This window comes from Bos indicus, chromosome 10 (genome assembly GCF_029378745.1).
Source record: "Bos indicus isolate NIAB-ARS_2022 breed Sahiwal x Tharparkar chromosome 10, NIAB-ARS_B.indTharparkar_mat_pri_1.0, whole genome shotgun sequence".
Classification (NCBI taxonomy): domain Eukaryota; kingdom Metazoa; phylum Chordata; class Mammalia; order Artiodactyla; family Bovidae; genus Bos; species Bos indicus.
The window spans coordinates 42,475,063-42,490,229 of record NC_091769.1 but is presented as its reverse complement, the minus strand read 5'-3'; the positions used below and the strand labels follow the sequence as shown (position 1 = coordinate 42,490,229).

Below are 15,167 nucleotides of genomic sequence, written 5' to 3'. Positions count from 1 at the left end.
TTTGCTGATGATTGGTTATTTATGAATAACCTGCGCATAACTCTCACACCAAATGAGAGTTGTAAATAGGGTGAATTGGTGAAATATCTAGACTGAAATGTTGGTTTAGCGAAGTGAATAAACAGAAAAACTTACGATAGAATCACAGTTTATGACTACTGGGTGGTGCATTAGCTGTGTGACTCTGGTGAGGTAACTTTTCAGGTCTCATCTTCTTTGTGAATTGAGGATCAGGTCTACCTTGAAGGGTTCTGAACAACGAATAACGTACATAATGCTGGAAATTACAATTATTAAGATGCTTATTCTGCACAGGTAACTGCACCATGGCACAGGAATCTAAACAACGTAGGATGTTGGTCTGAAGAAACTAAGGCTATTTCTGTCATTTCTATCATCCCTGTTCCTGCCCCTCCTCCTGGGTGTTGGTGGTGTCACTATGGCAACGAGCACGCGCCGCCCAGGCTCAATTCTGAAGCCGTTACGGACCTCCGCCTCCTCACTCTCCGGAGACTAGCGATTTCACCTCGCGTCCCACCCACTAGGTCTCAGATCCATCTCCCTTGGCCTCCGCGCAAGGAGCCGAAGGACAGCATGGCCAAGGAGGCAGCTTCTTCGCCGCTAGAAGACTTGGATCTTAGTGGAGAGGAGGTCCAGCGGCTCACCTCCGCCTTCCAGGACCCGGAGTTCCGGCGAATGTTCTCCGAGTACGCCGAGGAGCTCACGGACCCTGAGAACCGGCGGCGCTACGAGGAGGAGATCACGGCGCTGGAGCGTGAGCGCGGAGTGGAGGTGCGGTTCGTGCACCCGGAGCCGGGCCACGTATTGCGCACCAGCCTGGACGGGACCCGGCGCTGCTTCGTGAACGTGTGCAGCAACGCGCTGGTAGGCGCGCCCAGCAGCCAGCCCGGCTCTGGGAGCGCGGTGTCCGGCAGACAGTGGTCCCTGCCCTACAGCCTGGCCCCCGGCCGCGAGTACGCGTGGGGGCGCGGCACCCGCTACACTGTCTACGACGTGGTCTTCCACCCAGACGCGATCGCGCTGGCCCGGCGCCACGAGCGCTTCCGCCAGATGCTGGACGCCACGGCCCTGGAGGCCGTGGAGAAGCAGTTCGGCGTGAAGTTGGACCGGAGGAACGCCAAGACCCTGAAGATCAAGTACAAGGGGACCCCGGATGCCGCCGTACTGCGCACGCCCCTGCCCGGAGGCGCGCCGGCCCGGCCCGAGGGGGAGCCGGAGAGCCCTTTCCCCGATTTCCCCTACCCCTACCGATACCCGGCAGCCGGTGCGAGCGCTGCAGTCCCCCGGCCTCAGGCGCCCTCCCCTCCGGAGGCCGTCCGGCAGCCCGCCCCCACCGAGCCTCGCTACAGCGTGGTGCAGCGCCACCACGTGGACCTCCAGGATTACCGCTGCTCCCGGGACTCGGCGCCCGGCACCGTGCCGCAAGAGCTGGTGGTTACCATCGAGCTGCCGTTGCTGCGATCGGCCGAGCAGGCGGCGCTGGAGGTGACGGGGAAGCTGCTGTGCCTTGATTCAAGGAAGCCCGACTACCGGCTGCGACTTTCGCTCCCGTACCCGGTGGATGACAGCCGCGGCAAAGCACAGTTCAACAAGGCCCGGCGGCAGCTGGTGGTGACACTTCCCGTGGCGCCTACCGCTTCGCGCCCGGAGCCCGCCGCGTCCCCGGAAGAGGCAGCCGACCCGCCAGGAACTGACGGCGCAGCGTGCGCTTCCGCTTGCCGCGGGGAGGCGGGCCCGGCGGGGGTTTGTGCTGGGGACGCAATCTCAGGTCCCAGCCGAACCCGGGCTGCAGACGCCGGGATCACAACTCCGGACGCCCCCGGGAAGGAGCGCGTCGCAAAATCCGAGGAACGGGATTTCGGCGGGCAAGAGATATCAACCACGGGGACCCGGGAGGAGCCGCCTTCAGGAGCCGGGAACTCACCTGGGGACCGTGGCGGAGGCGCTCTTAGTACTTCCTGGGGGGACCTCGACGCGGGCCTTTCTGTAGGGAGCGCGAGCGTGCGCCCGACCCTCGGCGTGGAGGCGCGCGAGACGCGGGAAGGCACCGGCAGGGAGCCGGCTTATCGAGCGATGGGTGGTCCAGGGACCGACCGCGGCGAAGCTTTGTGCCCGCCTTTGCAGTGTAGTCAGGATGAAGAATCCCTGACACTGCTCGTTCAAGTGCCTTGGATCCTGCTTCAAAGTCTTCAAGGGGAAGTGAACCCCCTCTGGTACAAATTGTCTTTCTCTACCCAAGACTTAGTTTATTATTCCTTCTTTTTGCAATTTACTCCAGAGAATAAATTGAGTACCAAAGAACCAGAGGTTAGCATTTCTTCCAACAATGCAGTGATAAACCTGGCCAAGTCTCCAGAATGCCATGGATACTGGAGAGAGTGGTATTACGGTTTAAACAACTATTGTTTGGAGGTAACAGTTCTTTCTAGAGTCTTAATGTTTGACATATTCTATTCCACTTATCACAGTCATCCTCACAGTTTATCCTGAACAAAGGATTTTCCATTATAACTTCTCTCCTGACGACTAGAAGTTGATAACCCTTGATCAAAGACTTGGGAGAAAAAAAAAAAAAAAACGAAAATTTAACGCATCCTCTTTGGTGGATGGGTTTCAAGTCTTCAAAGTTGCCCTCAATGCATGAATGGTTTCTCAGGGATCCGTAGACCTCTAAAATTGTATACACAAAGTTGAGGGTTTTCTTCTGGGGAGAAGGACTATAACTTTGGTCATATTCTCAAAGGGGTTTGTGACACAAATAGGGAAGAGACATTCTATCATAGCGTTATTTTCAGTTTTAAATAGCTTTTCCCAACCTTAGAAAGTAAATAATAGTTTACTTCCAGAGAGCAAAAGTAACTCGGCCGGTGCCAGTTTTTTTGTGGGAAAACCAACTCAGACCCAGGGCTGAATCTAAATACCTTGCGTTCTCTGCCATACGGTGCAGCTTAATTTTACTCCCTGATTTTAGTGGGATTGACCTCTAGTGGTCTTTACATTACACTGAAATTACTTCTTTTGGCATCAGTTTTAATCTCTTCCCTACTAGTATTGGCATAATGGCTGGCATTTAACAAAGTGTAATATAATCCTTTGTTAGCTCTGACTTCAGCTCCATCTCTTTTAGTCAAAAACTGAGGGTGAATCTTGGGTTTACGTAGGATATAATTTTGTAGTTACTACTAGGGTCTTGAGATTCAATTCAGTACTCCAGTACTATTGGCAAGTACTGGGGGCGGGGGGGGGCGGGGATGGAGAGAACCTACTTAAAATTTGAAGTTCTATAGAAATTTTACACTCATAACTCAACAATTAATTGGTATTTTGAGGTTTGTATCAATGTTACATGTAATTTTTTTTGCTCTTATAAGATCTTCAAGGGTTAAGTTCCCTAATTCAGAACACTAGTTGCACAGATTGTATATTAAAATTTAAGCTTTGGGCCTTGGGCTTTAACCTGCCAGAAAGTTTTACTTTTTCCTGTGTTTTTCTAGAAATTTACTAGTAAGTTAAATTTTTATATTTATGAGGTGTATCTTGTATGAGAAGTGTTAATTGAAACCCTCCAAAAATGGTAAAATAAATAGGCAGGGCTAGGTAAGATACTTTGTGAGAAAATAAAATATGAAATTGACTATCTGTTTATGTCATCAGAAGGGGGAAATTTAGGAAAGGGCAGTCGTTTTCCTGTAATTGTTTTAGTAAATGAGAAAATAACTCACAAGGTGGGAAGAAAGCTTTAATGGACAGCATTTGAGAGAATACTAAAGTATATTTTGATCTGATTTTCTAGTATCTGAATGTTATTTTAGCAAAGAAACTAGACCAAAATGGGATTAGGGCAACTGTGTTTTATATCTTTGAAGCCTGAAATAGATTTATAATTACTTCATTAATCATCACATTAGCTGAGGCTGATGGAACCATTATGTTCAACTTTTTTCCTTTAAATTTTACTAACCAGGCTGTAAGTATTAAAGTAAAAAAAAAGTAAAAAAGTTTACAAAAAAATCACAACAGTATTTTGTGAGTAGACATATATAATGATTACATTATTATATGCATTATATGAAAATATTATAAAGAGACTGATTTGTGGCTGTCAAGGTCAGAATTTGTTACTTTACATACAAGTACGAAATACATTTCTGTAAACCTTAAGTCTCACTGGGAATTTTCCTAGAGCTTTAGGACCTCTGAATTTATTATCTTTTATAGTAAAATTAGTCATTAGACTGAGAAAGCAGGTTTATGCAAATCCTTTCTATTTTAATCATAACTATTTCCATTATAAATGTTATTCTTCCGAGGTAACTGAACTGTCTGGTGTAGTTTTTGCAGTTAATGTGTAAGTCTTTTGCAGAGACATGAACCTTAGAAATGCTTTGGCAGGGAGGGTTGTTTGTACCCTACAGTATTATTCTGTCACCTAGATCTTCAGATAATACAAGGCAAATTATTTCAAATGTGAAGTTTTTCTTTCGCCAAAGTTCACTTTTGTTTAGTACGTGTTCACAGGTTGTTTAATAGAAGGGAATTCGAAACATCACTTTGTGATTCCCCTCCCCACCACGCCCCCAATTTGGACCAAATAATGCATTTGTGTGTATTTGTAATTAATTTGTTTATATTGTAGTACAGAGGAAAACTTTTTATTTGGGGCAATGGTGAACTGATTTGAAGAATTTAAAATATGGTTATTCCTTCAAAGACCTAACCATATACCTATATTCACTTGACATACTCGAATAGGAACAAATTGCTTTGTCTTTGGGATTGCCTGCATAAGTGATTTTTGTATATCCTGTAGTTTGGTAATCCTACTGCCTTCCTTTTTTTAATTTTTAAAAAGTTTATTTTAGTTGATTTACAATGTTGTGTTTCCTCTTTTTTTTTTAGATTAGTTGATTTATAGTGTTTCCTCATTCTTATATAGTTATATGCTAGTGTTGCAATGGATTATCACAGTGCTTAAAAATAGAATATAATTCTCTTAAGTAAAATATTATACTTGGCTCTTACCTAACCAAGAACTAAAAGGCAAATTGGTCACACAAAATTTGAATGCATACTGTCTTATCTTTAGCTGACTCATTAGGAAGTGTTCTAAAATTGAATTACATTTTATAGTTCGGACTGCATTGAAAACTAGAGGTGATGTTATTCTTACAAAATACTGAGAGGGGGGAAAAAAGGAAGATATGATTTGTAAATAGGATTATCTGGAGGGAAAGCATACCTCAGATTTATACAAACGTAGAAAAGGACCTAAGACTTTATTTTAGGATCTCCTATATATGTGTGTACTCTTGCTAGTCTTTTTGCTCTGTACAATACTGTTTTCTTAGGCCAAAACAGCATAGGAATAACATGAAATAAACATTTTAAAAGTGAATACCTGAACTGTGTGAGAATTGTTATGAGCTGATTTTAGATACAATTCTGTCAAGTATGACCAATAAAGTAGAATATTTTTTTCTCTTTTTATTTTAGGAAAGGTTATTTGTCAATGAAGACAATGTTAATGAGTTTCTTGAAGAGGTCCTGAGCCCTCCATTCAAACAGACATTACCCCTGACTCCACCATTAATTGAAGTTCTTCAGGTTACTGATAGTAAGATTGAAATACATGCAAAGGTAAGGATTTGGGCAGGCTTTATAGAGTAGTGATTTGGGGCAAGGTTGAAGCCTGACAAATCACTTAATTCTTGATTTTTTATATCATAACTTTAAATGCACATAATGGCTGGGAAGAGTGATGTTAAGAAGAATACAGACCTTTTTTTGATGTGTATTTTACTATTAAATATCTGTGATTCATTTTCACTTATGTTATCTCATTTAATCCCAAAATAACTGTTCAGTGAGGAATAGAGAGAAACTAACATTTGGGAAATGTGAGTATTAGTCCAGGGACTAACAACTCTTTTTGACTCTCAAACCACAGGAACTATATATGTTACATATGGTTTGTTCATTCTTTCTAGTTTAAGTTTGGTTATCTTTATAGTCTTTGATATTAGACTTAACTAATTTAGTAACTAGCACAGTTGACTTATATGTGAACTAGGTGAGAAAGAGGTTCTGAAGAATCACAGAAATACAGAAAAATTCAAGAATACCCTTTTTAAATTTTTTGGCTGCTTCCGGAGGCCTGAAGGATCTTAGTTTCTTGATCAGGGATTGACCCCAGGTCCTTGGAAGTGAGAGGGTGGAGTCCTAACCAGTGAACCAAGAATGCCCTTATAAGAATGACTGTTATTAGGCTTTATGCTGCTGCTGCTGCTAAGTCACTTCAGTCGTGTCCGATTCTGTGTGACCCCATAGACGGCAGCCCACCAGGCTCCCCCGTCCCTGGGATTCTCCAGGCAAGAACACTGGAGTGGGTTGCCATTTCCTTCTCCAACGCATGAAAGTGAAAAGTGAAAGTGAAGTCGCTCAGTCGTGTTTGACTCTTAGTGACCCCATGGACTGCAGCCTACAAGGCTCCTCCGTCCATGGGATTTTCCAGGCAAGAGTACTGGAGTGGGGTGCTATTGCCTTCTCCGACCGAGCTTTATGGGCCATGTTAAAAGATTTGTAGGCCAGGATTGTTTTATCCTGAAGGAGATGAAGAATCAGTGAAAGGATTTAATTAGAGAATCAATGCCAGGTTTGGATTGTTAAAAAATGACTGGCAGCATTTGGAGATTGACTTTGAGGGGGAAGCCAGAAATTGAATTTGCAAGTCTACCGGGTTATTCCTTCACAACTTAAAAGTTTTCAGAGGGTACAATTTACTTTTCTGTTTCAATGAATTCTTAATTTGCTGTTTCTCTTAACATAGTTGCAAGAATGCAGTAACTCTGAGCAGCTTCATGAAAAAGAAGAAAGAGTCCATGAAGGAAGTCCTTTAACAGAAAAAGAAAATACAGAACATGCTACCATTTCAACAACTGATTCTGCTTCATCTGTAGCAGTCACAGTCCTAGAAGCAGACCGTTGTGGTTCAGCCACGTGCTTGCAACAAGGGGCTCTTGATGTTTCTCAGAAGCTGTTTGCAGAGTCTCAGCAACCTAAGTCAGAAAAGGAACGTGAATTTATAAAAGACAAAAGTGCTGTTTATGCAAATGAAAGAAAAGATAACTTAAAAGAACCAGTAATAACTGAAGAGAAAGAACTGGATGGAAACCACCCATCTTCGTTACTGAACAAAACTGCAGTTCGCGATACACCTGGTTTTGACCACATAAAGGAAACCAATATGCAGGATGGTAGTGTGCAGATCATTAAAGATCATGTGACTCACTGCTCATTCAGTTTTCAGAATAATTTGCTTTATGACTTGGATTAATTCTGTATCATTTTTAGAGGCTGAGTAAAAACTTTTGGACGTGAAACAGATTGTTTACTATCTTAAAACCAAAAGTATTCAAAAAAGTATAAAATGAAAATTTGTATTTTTATTCTTATGGGGAAACTGAAGCTAGTATTTTGTGTGTGTGTGTGTGTGTGTGTACAGAGAGTTTATGTCAATACAAAGCTTCCTGAATTATGGAAATAAGTTTTGTGATTCCTCTGTTGTATATTTTTTCTAATGGAGAGTAAAATGTTTAGTGTCAAAACAACCTGTTTATAGTCTTTTGGCTTTTGTTTGCCATTACTTTAATAAAGTTTCCAAAATACTGTGTCATAAAAAGTAATTCTCAAGAATGTAATGAACTAAAAGCACACACAATAGTGTGTGTGTTGGGGGAAGGAGAATCTCAAAACTATGTGTTTATAAGTCTTACTGCTGCTAAGTCACTTCAGTCGTGTCCGACTCTGTGTGATCCCACAGACGGCAGCCACCAGGCTCCCCCGTCCCTCGGATTCTCCAGGCAAGAACACTGGAGTAGCTTGCCATTTCCTTCTCCAATGCATGAAAGTGAAAAGTGAAGTTGCTCGGTAGTGTCTGACTCTTAGTGACCCCATGGACTGCAGCCTACCAGGCTCCTCCACCCATGGGATTTTCCAGGCAAGAGTACTGGAGTGGGGTGCCATTGCCTTCTCCAATAAGTCTCACTAAATAGGATTTATTCAGTATTTATGCTTGTCATAGAGATTCTGAAAGAACTTTATTAACCAATATTAAATGATCCAAACAATACAAATAAACTGAAATTTAGTATATTTGCTTCAACTCTGTATCTTACTCTTCTCGTAAGTCACCATATGTATGTGTGGGTGTATACATATATATAAATAAAGGTTATTAATGACTTTGAAAACTCAAAATTTAAAATAATTTTTTGGAAATTAGTAAAACATTCCTTGGTTTTATAAAATTAGTTTACAAGTTTTAGAACAAGACAATTTAAGAAAATCTGAGAATTTACCCCAATAGGAAAATTGTCTTCCTTATAGTAATACATGAAGACAACAACAAAAGCTGCTGCTACTGCTGCTGCTGCTAAGTTGCTTCAGTCGTGTCTGACTCTGTGCGACCCCATAGACGGCAGCCCACCAGGCTCCCCAGTCCCTGGGATTCTCCAGGCAGGAACACTGGAGTGGGTTGCCATTTCCTTCTCCAAAGCATGAAAGTGAAAAGTGAAACAAGTCGCTCAGTCGTGTCCAACTCCTACCGACTCCATGGACTGCAGCCTACCAGGCCCCTCTGTCCATAGGATTTTCCAGGCAAGTGTACTGGAGTGGGGTGCCATTGCCTTCTCCAACAACAAAAGCTAGTGTTTTCTAATCAGTTTCTTTTATAATACCTAAAAGAGGGCAGCAGATGTTTCTAATAGTTGCTAAATTATGAGTTTTGTGGAATATTTTACATAAGGCCAGGAGAAAATCCCAATAGTTTCTTTTTTCTCTCATAAAAAGTTTTAGGACAACACGAAAGACAATATAGAAAGGAAAATATTTGTTGATCTAATTGCTGACCCCAAGACCATGAGCTGATGATGTATTTCTGTTCCAAAGTCAGCTACTAACTCAAACCTCTGGCCTTACCTTCGTCCAGGAAACTACCTAATTTCTTTAGTCTTTTTGAACTAGGGAGGTCAGGTCAGAGCACCAAAAGCTGGAACAACGCCTGGCAGTTCATCCTGATATACACTTTATCTCCAGTAAAACCTGGACCCAACTGGGCTCCAGGCAGTATAAAGGAACTCATAAAACAGAACTATTTGCGCCATTATGCTATGCTAAGTCACTTCAGTCGTGTCCGACTGTGTGACCCCAGATATGGCAGCACACCAGGCTCCCCCATCCCTGGGATTCTCCAGGCAAGAACACTGGAGTGGGTTGCCATTTCCTTCTCCAATGCATGAAAGTGAAAAGAGAAAGTGAAGTCGCTCAGTCGTGTCCGACTCCTAGCGACCCCATGGACTGCAGCCCACCAGGCTCCTCCATCCATGGGATTTTCCAGGCAAGTGTACTGGAGTGGGGTGCCATTGCCTTCTCCGTGCGCCATTATAGATGACCATATATATTTTTCAACCATGATGGGAATTATTTGATTCAGTAATAATTCTGTGACTGTCCATTAGGTACACAGTCTTTAGGTTGAAATGACTTTGCAGTATCAACACAGAAATTAGTCTATGAGTATACTTTTGGTTGAATGCAATTATGTATGTTAAGGGAAACTTATGTTAAATATGGAATAAATTTTAAGCCTGTTTCTTATTTACTTTGTTGTTTTAAAAAGTACGATTTCTGGTAAAATAAAGCTGGCTCTAGAACATGTTTCACTTTGGCAGGACTGAACTTTGTTTCATTTCTGGCTGTATTTCACTTACACAGCAGCTTTTTATTGCTCATTATCTCTGCGTGGCTAATTTGAAAGCCAGTTTCCTCCAAAGGGAATGCACTGTTAAGAGCTGGGTTTTCTTTATTTCAAACTTACTTATACACTGTACAAATAAGATGTAATGCTAATTTTAAACCTTCAAGAGTGTCTTTAGTGGACTTTGATGTAAAATTATTCTGAAAAATGATTAGGAACCTTTTTATGCAAAAACAAGTATTTTATTTTGGCAGCACTAAAAGAAAAAAAATCACTGTATTTCTACATTGAGGTGAAAAGTGTTTAAACTTTCTTATCAGTCAAATACATTCCAAAAGAAAAGTGTGTTCTATGCAGGTTCCAGAGCACAGGCAATTCTTAACACAATAATACAGGAATCTTTAATACTGAAAATGACTCTGTTCTGACAGGGTGTTTAACAAACATAATTTTTGAATTATAAAACCACTGAAGCAACCTCTTCCTAGTTACTGTGTCAAGAGTGAAGCTGGGCTTGTTACATTAATACTCTTATTAATTTCACTGTAATACTTTTTACTGATATGACAATTTTAAATAAATTTTGCTGTACTTAAAGTCTTGAAAGTGGAAAAGTGTACAAAGTTCCAGATAAAAAGATTAATAGATGCAATTTAAATAGTTTCCCTTCTTCTATCAATTAACAATGATTACCTCTAGCAGATACACACTGAACTTTAAAACGCAATTCTCAAAATGAAAACTTGCGTTTTAAATCTTAATCAGACGTAAAAGGAAAAGATGACTATATTTGGACAACTTTTACAAGAATTTTGTTGTTGTATTAAAGCAGAAACCAGTTCCTAAACCTTTTTATTCAATTGTGTATCCTATTTGGACAAATATCAAAAATAGAAGACTGTCACTACTTTTGCTTTTGTAATTGTGATTTTTTTTTTTTTACTGCAGCCTTCTATAACTTTTACAGAGTTCATGGTCCCTAATATCGCCCCACCCTCCATTTTTCCTAGGTGGGGAAAGGGATGTCATAAACTTCTCACTAATAGTTAGAGTTTCTGGAAACAGGTACTGTTTGTTATTATTTAAGAGTGACTCAAGTTGGGCACTCTGGGTGGCTGGTCTACAAGTTTTTTGGTGATGCATACCACAGTCTCCAGCATGAAAAATTCTAGGAACTTGAGGAACCAGCACTTTCCAGAATTTTGGAAGACAAGATACAGTCAAATATTGAAGGGTCCAGTCCCAGTTATAATCATCGTAAGTACAGAAAGTGTCTGTGCACTCAATCAGCTTCTGATAGGCTTCCCGGGTCAGGGCCAGACCCATATTGTGCTCTGTGGATTTCCACGTTTTCACATCTACCTTGTCAGCCACGTCATAGAAATTTCGAATGGCAGTATAGGTCCCCAGGGAGAGAACATCACACTCGGGGCACTCTAGCTGCTTTAATTTCCACATCTTTTTGAAGACATGGTAAAAGTCTGGGGCTAAGTAGTGATCCTCCTCTAGGAAAAGTATGAGGCCAGCATAGTCTCGAAGGACTTTGACCCTCTCCCATACAAAATGCAGCTTCCACCACCAGTGGTGTTTGGTTTGGGAGAACTTGGCCTCTCTATAATGGCCGAAGGAGTCGGGATATTCAGCATTAATGCATCCCATTCGCAAAGCTGCATTCTTCTCCATGTCTCTGGGGCAATCTCTGGGGTCAGTGCCCGGGAACTCGTTAGGGTACAACTGAATGCTGAAAGGAAAGAACACCTGCAGAACTGGACAGAAATCCACCCCAGCAATCAGCTGATTGATTTCGGTCGACCAGAAGTCATGGCTAAAGATGACGAGGACGTCGTCGATTCCCTGGGCTTTTCGAAGTGAGTCCAGCAGCAGTTTGAGGTATTCGGGCCGGTTGTGCACCTGGACCACCAGCGCCAGCTCTCGGGGGGTCCAGGAGGCGGCCTTATCTACATTCCTCAGCGTCTGGTCAAAGTTCAGCTGGTACACTAGGGACCGGTACCGCAGCGTCAGATTGTCCACCTCGGGCTGCGGGGCCGCGGCGACCAGTGGAGCCGCCGACTCGTTGGAGCCCCGGCGGATGCCCACCGACACGGCGGGATGGTCCCCGGCCCGGGCGCCGGCACCCCGCACGGGATCGGCGTCCAGCAGCGGCGGGGCGAGGGCCTCGTTCTTCCTTTGTCGCCCATTGCTGCTCCAGAGGACGAAGCCGCAGGCGGCCACCACGAGCATCAAGATCAGCACCTTCCGCTTATAGATGCGGAACCTCATGGTCTCCGGGGCCGGGAGCGCGAGCAGGGGGGCGGGCGGGCGCGGAAAGGAGCTAGCGGCTCCGGCGGGGAAGGGGCGGGCGGGCGGGCGGCGACCGTGGCGGTGGCCTGCAGCAGTCGGAACTGGCCCCCGCAGCTGCCCTCGCTAACTCATCCCGGGCCCCGGGGGTCCGGGGACCCGCAGGTTTTCAGCTCCCCCGCGCCGCCCGGGCTCCACACATCTTCACCTGGCAACTGCAGCTCGGGCAGCGGCCCCGCCGCTAGGAGCAGCGGCACGGCGTCGCTTCGGTCCTCTCCATCCAGCACCGGTCCGGTAAGAAGCCCGACGCGGCCCCGCTGTACCTCGACTCCGTTACCTGCGCCTCCAGCGGCCCTGCGTCCTCGGCGCTCTCATCTCTATGCGGCCCCGGACATCCCGGAACGAGAAACACAGCCTCGCTTGGCCTCACTCCGGCGGCGACTGTCCTGACAAGCAGCGACTCGCCCGCCGAGCGCCGCGGCCCGGGGACCCACACCCCTCGGGCCCGCCCCTGGCCGTCGGTTGGCGCTTCCCGGACACGTCCGGAGACGCCCGGCCGTCGCTGCGCGCCACCTATTGGTTCGCAGCACTGCCGCTCAGGCTCAGTTCCTACTTCCGCCACGTCCCTCCCTTTCCGGTGAGGCGCGAGACGAGCGAGGCAGGAACGTGGACGTCGGGTCTCTCGGTAAGCCCGGTGCTGGGTGGTGGCTGTTACGCCGGAGCCTCCAGTGCTCAGGATTCGAGGCTGGGCCGGGCCGGGCCTGGTGAGCCCTGTTAGGAGAGAGAGGTTGAGGCCCACCGCCTTGGTTAGTGGATTTCCAGAATTCACTTTTCCCTTCCGGAAAGGGCACTCGCATGGCGGCTGCTGGGCCTGGCGGCACTCATTAAGGACACGTCAGCCTTTAGGGCTTTTACGGGTGACGGTGCTCTGAAGGCAAAAGTGAAACTAGGCAGATGCAGTCCTCGCAGGGACTGGGCGGGCCGTGGCAGTACGTGGCGGTGGCTCTACACCGCCCGCCGAGCCAGGCATGCACGGAAACTAGAACCTGGAGGGAAAGGGTGCGCTGAGAGTCGAAAATAAACTCTAGCTTCGGTCCTCTCTCTGCTGGAGAAAATCACACCATTACGCTTTAGTTGTTGGGCAACCACGATAAATTAAGCCCCAAAGGATCCCACTTTGTTGTACGCGGGACTGACCGTACTAGGCGTCCCTGTGCTGCTGCTCTTGCTGTTTTTCAGTGAGTCTCATTCTGTAAATCTGTCACGAGAGTGTATGTTCCTCGGTTCTTTGTCTCGTCACAACGAAGATTTGGAGCGACGGACATTAAAGCCCTCGGCGCGTGACAGCTCTGGGTCTTGGACATACCGTGCTACAGCTCTTTGGCAAATCAGTGTTACGGCTCCATTTTATTTAGGAGATAGCAGGAGAATCCATCCTCAAAGCGTGAGGGCATGCCAACCCAAAGACTGGAAGAGAGTGGAGGAGCGCGGGAGAGGTGGGGGCGGTGTGGAGAGAGAGAGAGAAAGAGCGCACGCACGCGGGAGAGTGAGTGAGTCAGTGAGAAAACGCTTTGGCTCCTATTTTTCTGTGTTTTTTCCTCCACCTGGGCCTGCCCTATGCAAATTGGGCTTAGCCAGGAGTGCTGTTTGTTCTGCCTGAAGTCTTCACTCTGGTCCTCGGACCTTCCTTGTTTTTTAGCCACGGCCATTTTGGACTCCTTTTCCCTATTCTACCCACCTAACAAATCTAAGCATTCCATCAAGTTGTGCACTTACTCATACGGAAAATGAGTACTTGGTGGGTTTATACTTGCTGTTTCAAGTGTTCTAACTTTTGCTCCCGTGTTTTACAACAGTTTGCACCGCGAAGACACCTCTACTGCAAAGATGGTCAACGTACCTAAAACCCGCAGGACTTTCTGTAAGAAGTGTGGAAAGCATCAGCCTCACAAAGTGACCCAGTATAAGAAGGGCAAAGATTCCCTGTATGCCCAGGGAAAGAGGCGCTATGATCGGAAGCAAAGTGGCTACGGTGGGCAAACCAAGCCAATTTTCCGGAAGAAGGCTAAAACCACCAAGAAGATCGTGCTGAGACTTGAATGCGTTGAGCCCAACTGCAGATCTAAGAGGATGCTGGCCATTAAGAGGTGCAAGCATTTTGAACTTGGAGGAGATAAGAAGAGAAAGGGCCAAGTGATCCAGTTCTAAGCTTTGGGATTCTTTTGTTCTTATGTTTTGAGAGGAAAATGTTGAAGTTACAGAAAAATTGCCTGAATGAGAATAAATACAGCGATATTCCTACTAAAATCTTTTGTATGTTTTACATTAGTTGCATGCCTAATATGGTTCTAAGTTAAAATAGTGGTAAATTATTTGTGGGTTAAAGTTCATCGTCTTCTCAAATTCATTATTTAAATTTCGTTCCACAAGAACTGGCATTTTGTATTTATATACAAAGAAGATAGGAGTCTCACCTCAAGTTTTCTGACTAGGTTATGGAGCTAAATCATAAAGAAGGGAAAAACTGATGGTTTACTTTTTCAGGTCAATTTCAAATATATATTTATGTTGGGTGAATTCATAATTATGATTGATGAGCTGCTGGGAAAGTTCTTAATCAGATTTTGAAAAAAAGTAAATGACGAGTGCTCAGCCATTAAAAAGAATGAAATAGTCCCGTTTGCAATAACATGGGTGGACCTGGAGATTATCGTACTATGTGAAGTAAGTCAGAGAAAGACATGCCATGGCTAAAACTGATACAAATGAATTTAAAATGTTACAAAACAGACTCAGATTGAGAACAAATTTCTGATGGGGGGAAGGGATGGAGTGGGAATTGGGGATTGACATGTACACACTGATAAATTTAAAACAGACAACCAACAAGGACCTACTGTATAGCACAAGGAATTCTGTTCAATATTCTGTAATGACCTAAGAAAATAATTTGAAAAATCCATGTATAACTGAATCACTTTGCTGTACACCTGAAACTAACACAATATTATTTGTGTTATGCTCCAATGTGGAATTAACACAATATTATTTGTGCTATGCTCCAATATGAAATTTTAAAAGTGAAGGGGATAAG

General features: G+C 44.6%; 3 protein-coding genes across 3 annotated transcripts; 2 read left to right on the top strand and 1 right to left on the bottom strand.

Moving 5' to 3' along the window:
* Window positions 1-287: 287 nt before the first annotated feature.
* On the top strand, window positions 288-7,699 carry DNAAF2 (dynein axonemal assembly factor 2). The gene is made up of 3 exons (XM_019968629.2): window positions 288-2,433; window positions 5,515-5,658; window positions 6,848-7,699. Exons 1-3 carry the CDS (start codon window positions 595-597, stop codon window positions 7,352-7,354), a joined length of 2,490 nt encoding a protein of 829 aa, XP_019824188.2. The 5' UTR covers window positions 288-594; the 3' UTR covers window positions 7,355-7,699.
* Window positions 7,700-9,995: 2,296 nt separating this feature from the next.
* Window positions 9,996-12,055, bottom strand: MGAT2 (alpha-1,6-mannosyl-glycoprotein 2-beta-N-acetylglucosaminyltransferase). The gene has a single exon (XM_019967825.2). The coding sequence runs from the start codon at window positions 12,053-12,055 to the stop codon at window positions 10,715-10,717; it is 1,341 nt and encodes a 446-aa protein (XP_019823384.2). The 3' UTR covers window positions 9,996-10,714.
* Window positions 12,056-12,627: 572 nt separating this feature from the next.
* On the top strand, window positions 12,628-14,380 carry RPL36AL (ribosomal protein L36a like). The gene is made up of 2 exons (XM_019968628.2): window positions 12,628-12,758; window positions 13,930-14,380. The coding sequence occupies exon 2, from the start codon at window positions 13,961-13,963 to the stop codon at window positions 14,279-14,281; it is 321 nt and encodes a 106-aa protein (XP_019824187.2). The 5' UTR covers window positions 12,628-12,758; window positions 13,930-13,960; the 3' UTR covers window positions 14,282-14,380.
* The last annotated feature ends 787 nt before the right edge of the window (window positions 14,381-15,167 follow it).

Coding starts and splice junctions, on each gene's coding strand:
- MGAT2 (XM_019967825.2), bottom strand. CDS start 12,055: ATGAGGTTCCGCATCTATAAGCGGAAGGTGCTGATCTTGATGCTCGTG.
- RPL36AL (XM_019968628.2), top strand. CDS start 13,961: ATGGTCAACGTACCTAAAACCCGCAGGACTTTCTGTAAGAAGTGTGGA.
- DNAAF2 (XM_019968629.2), top strand. CDS start 595: ATGGCCAAGGAGGCAGCTTCTTCGCCGCTAGAAGACTTGGATCTTAGT. Junction 2,434..5,514: donor TAAACAACTATTGTTTGGAG/GTAACAGTTCTT, acceptor TTTTTATTTTAG/GAAAGGTTATTTGTCAATGA. Junction 5,659..6,847: donor AGATTGAAATACATGCAAAG/GTAAGGATTTGG, acceptor CTCTTAACATAG/TTGCAAGAATGCAGTAACTC.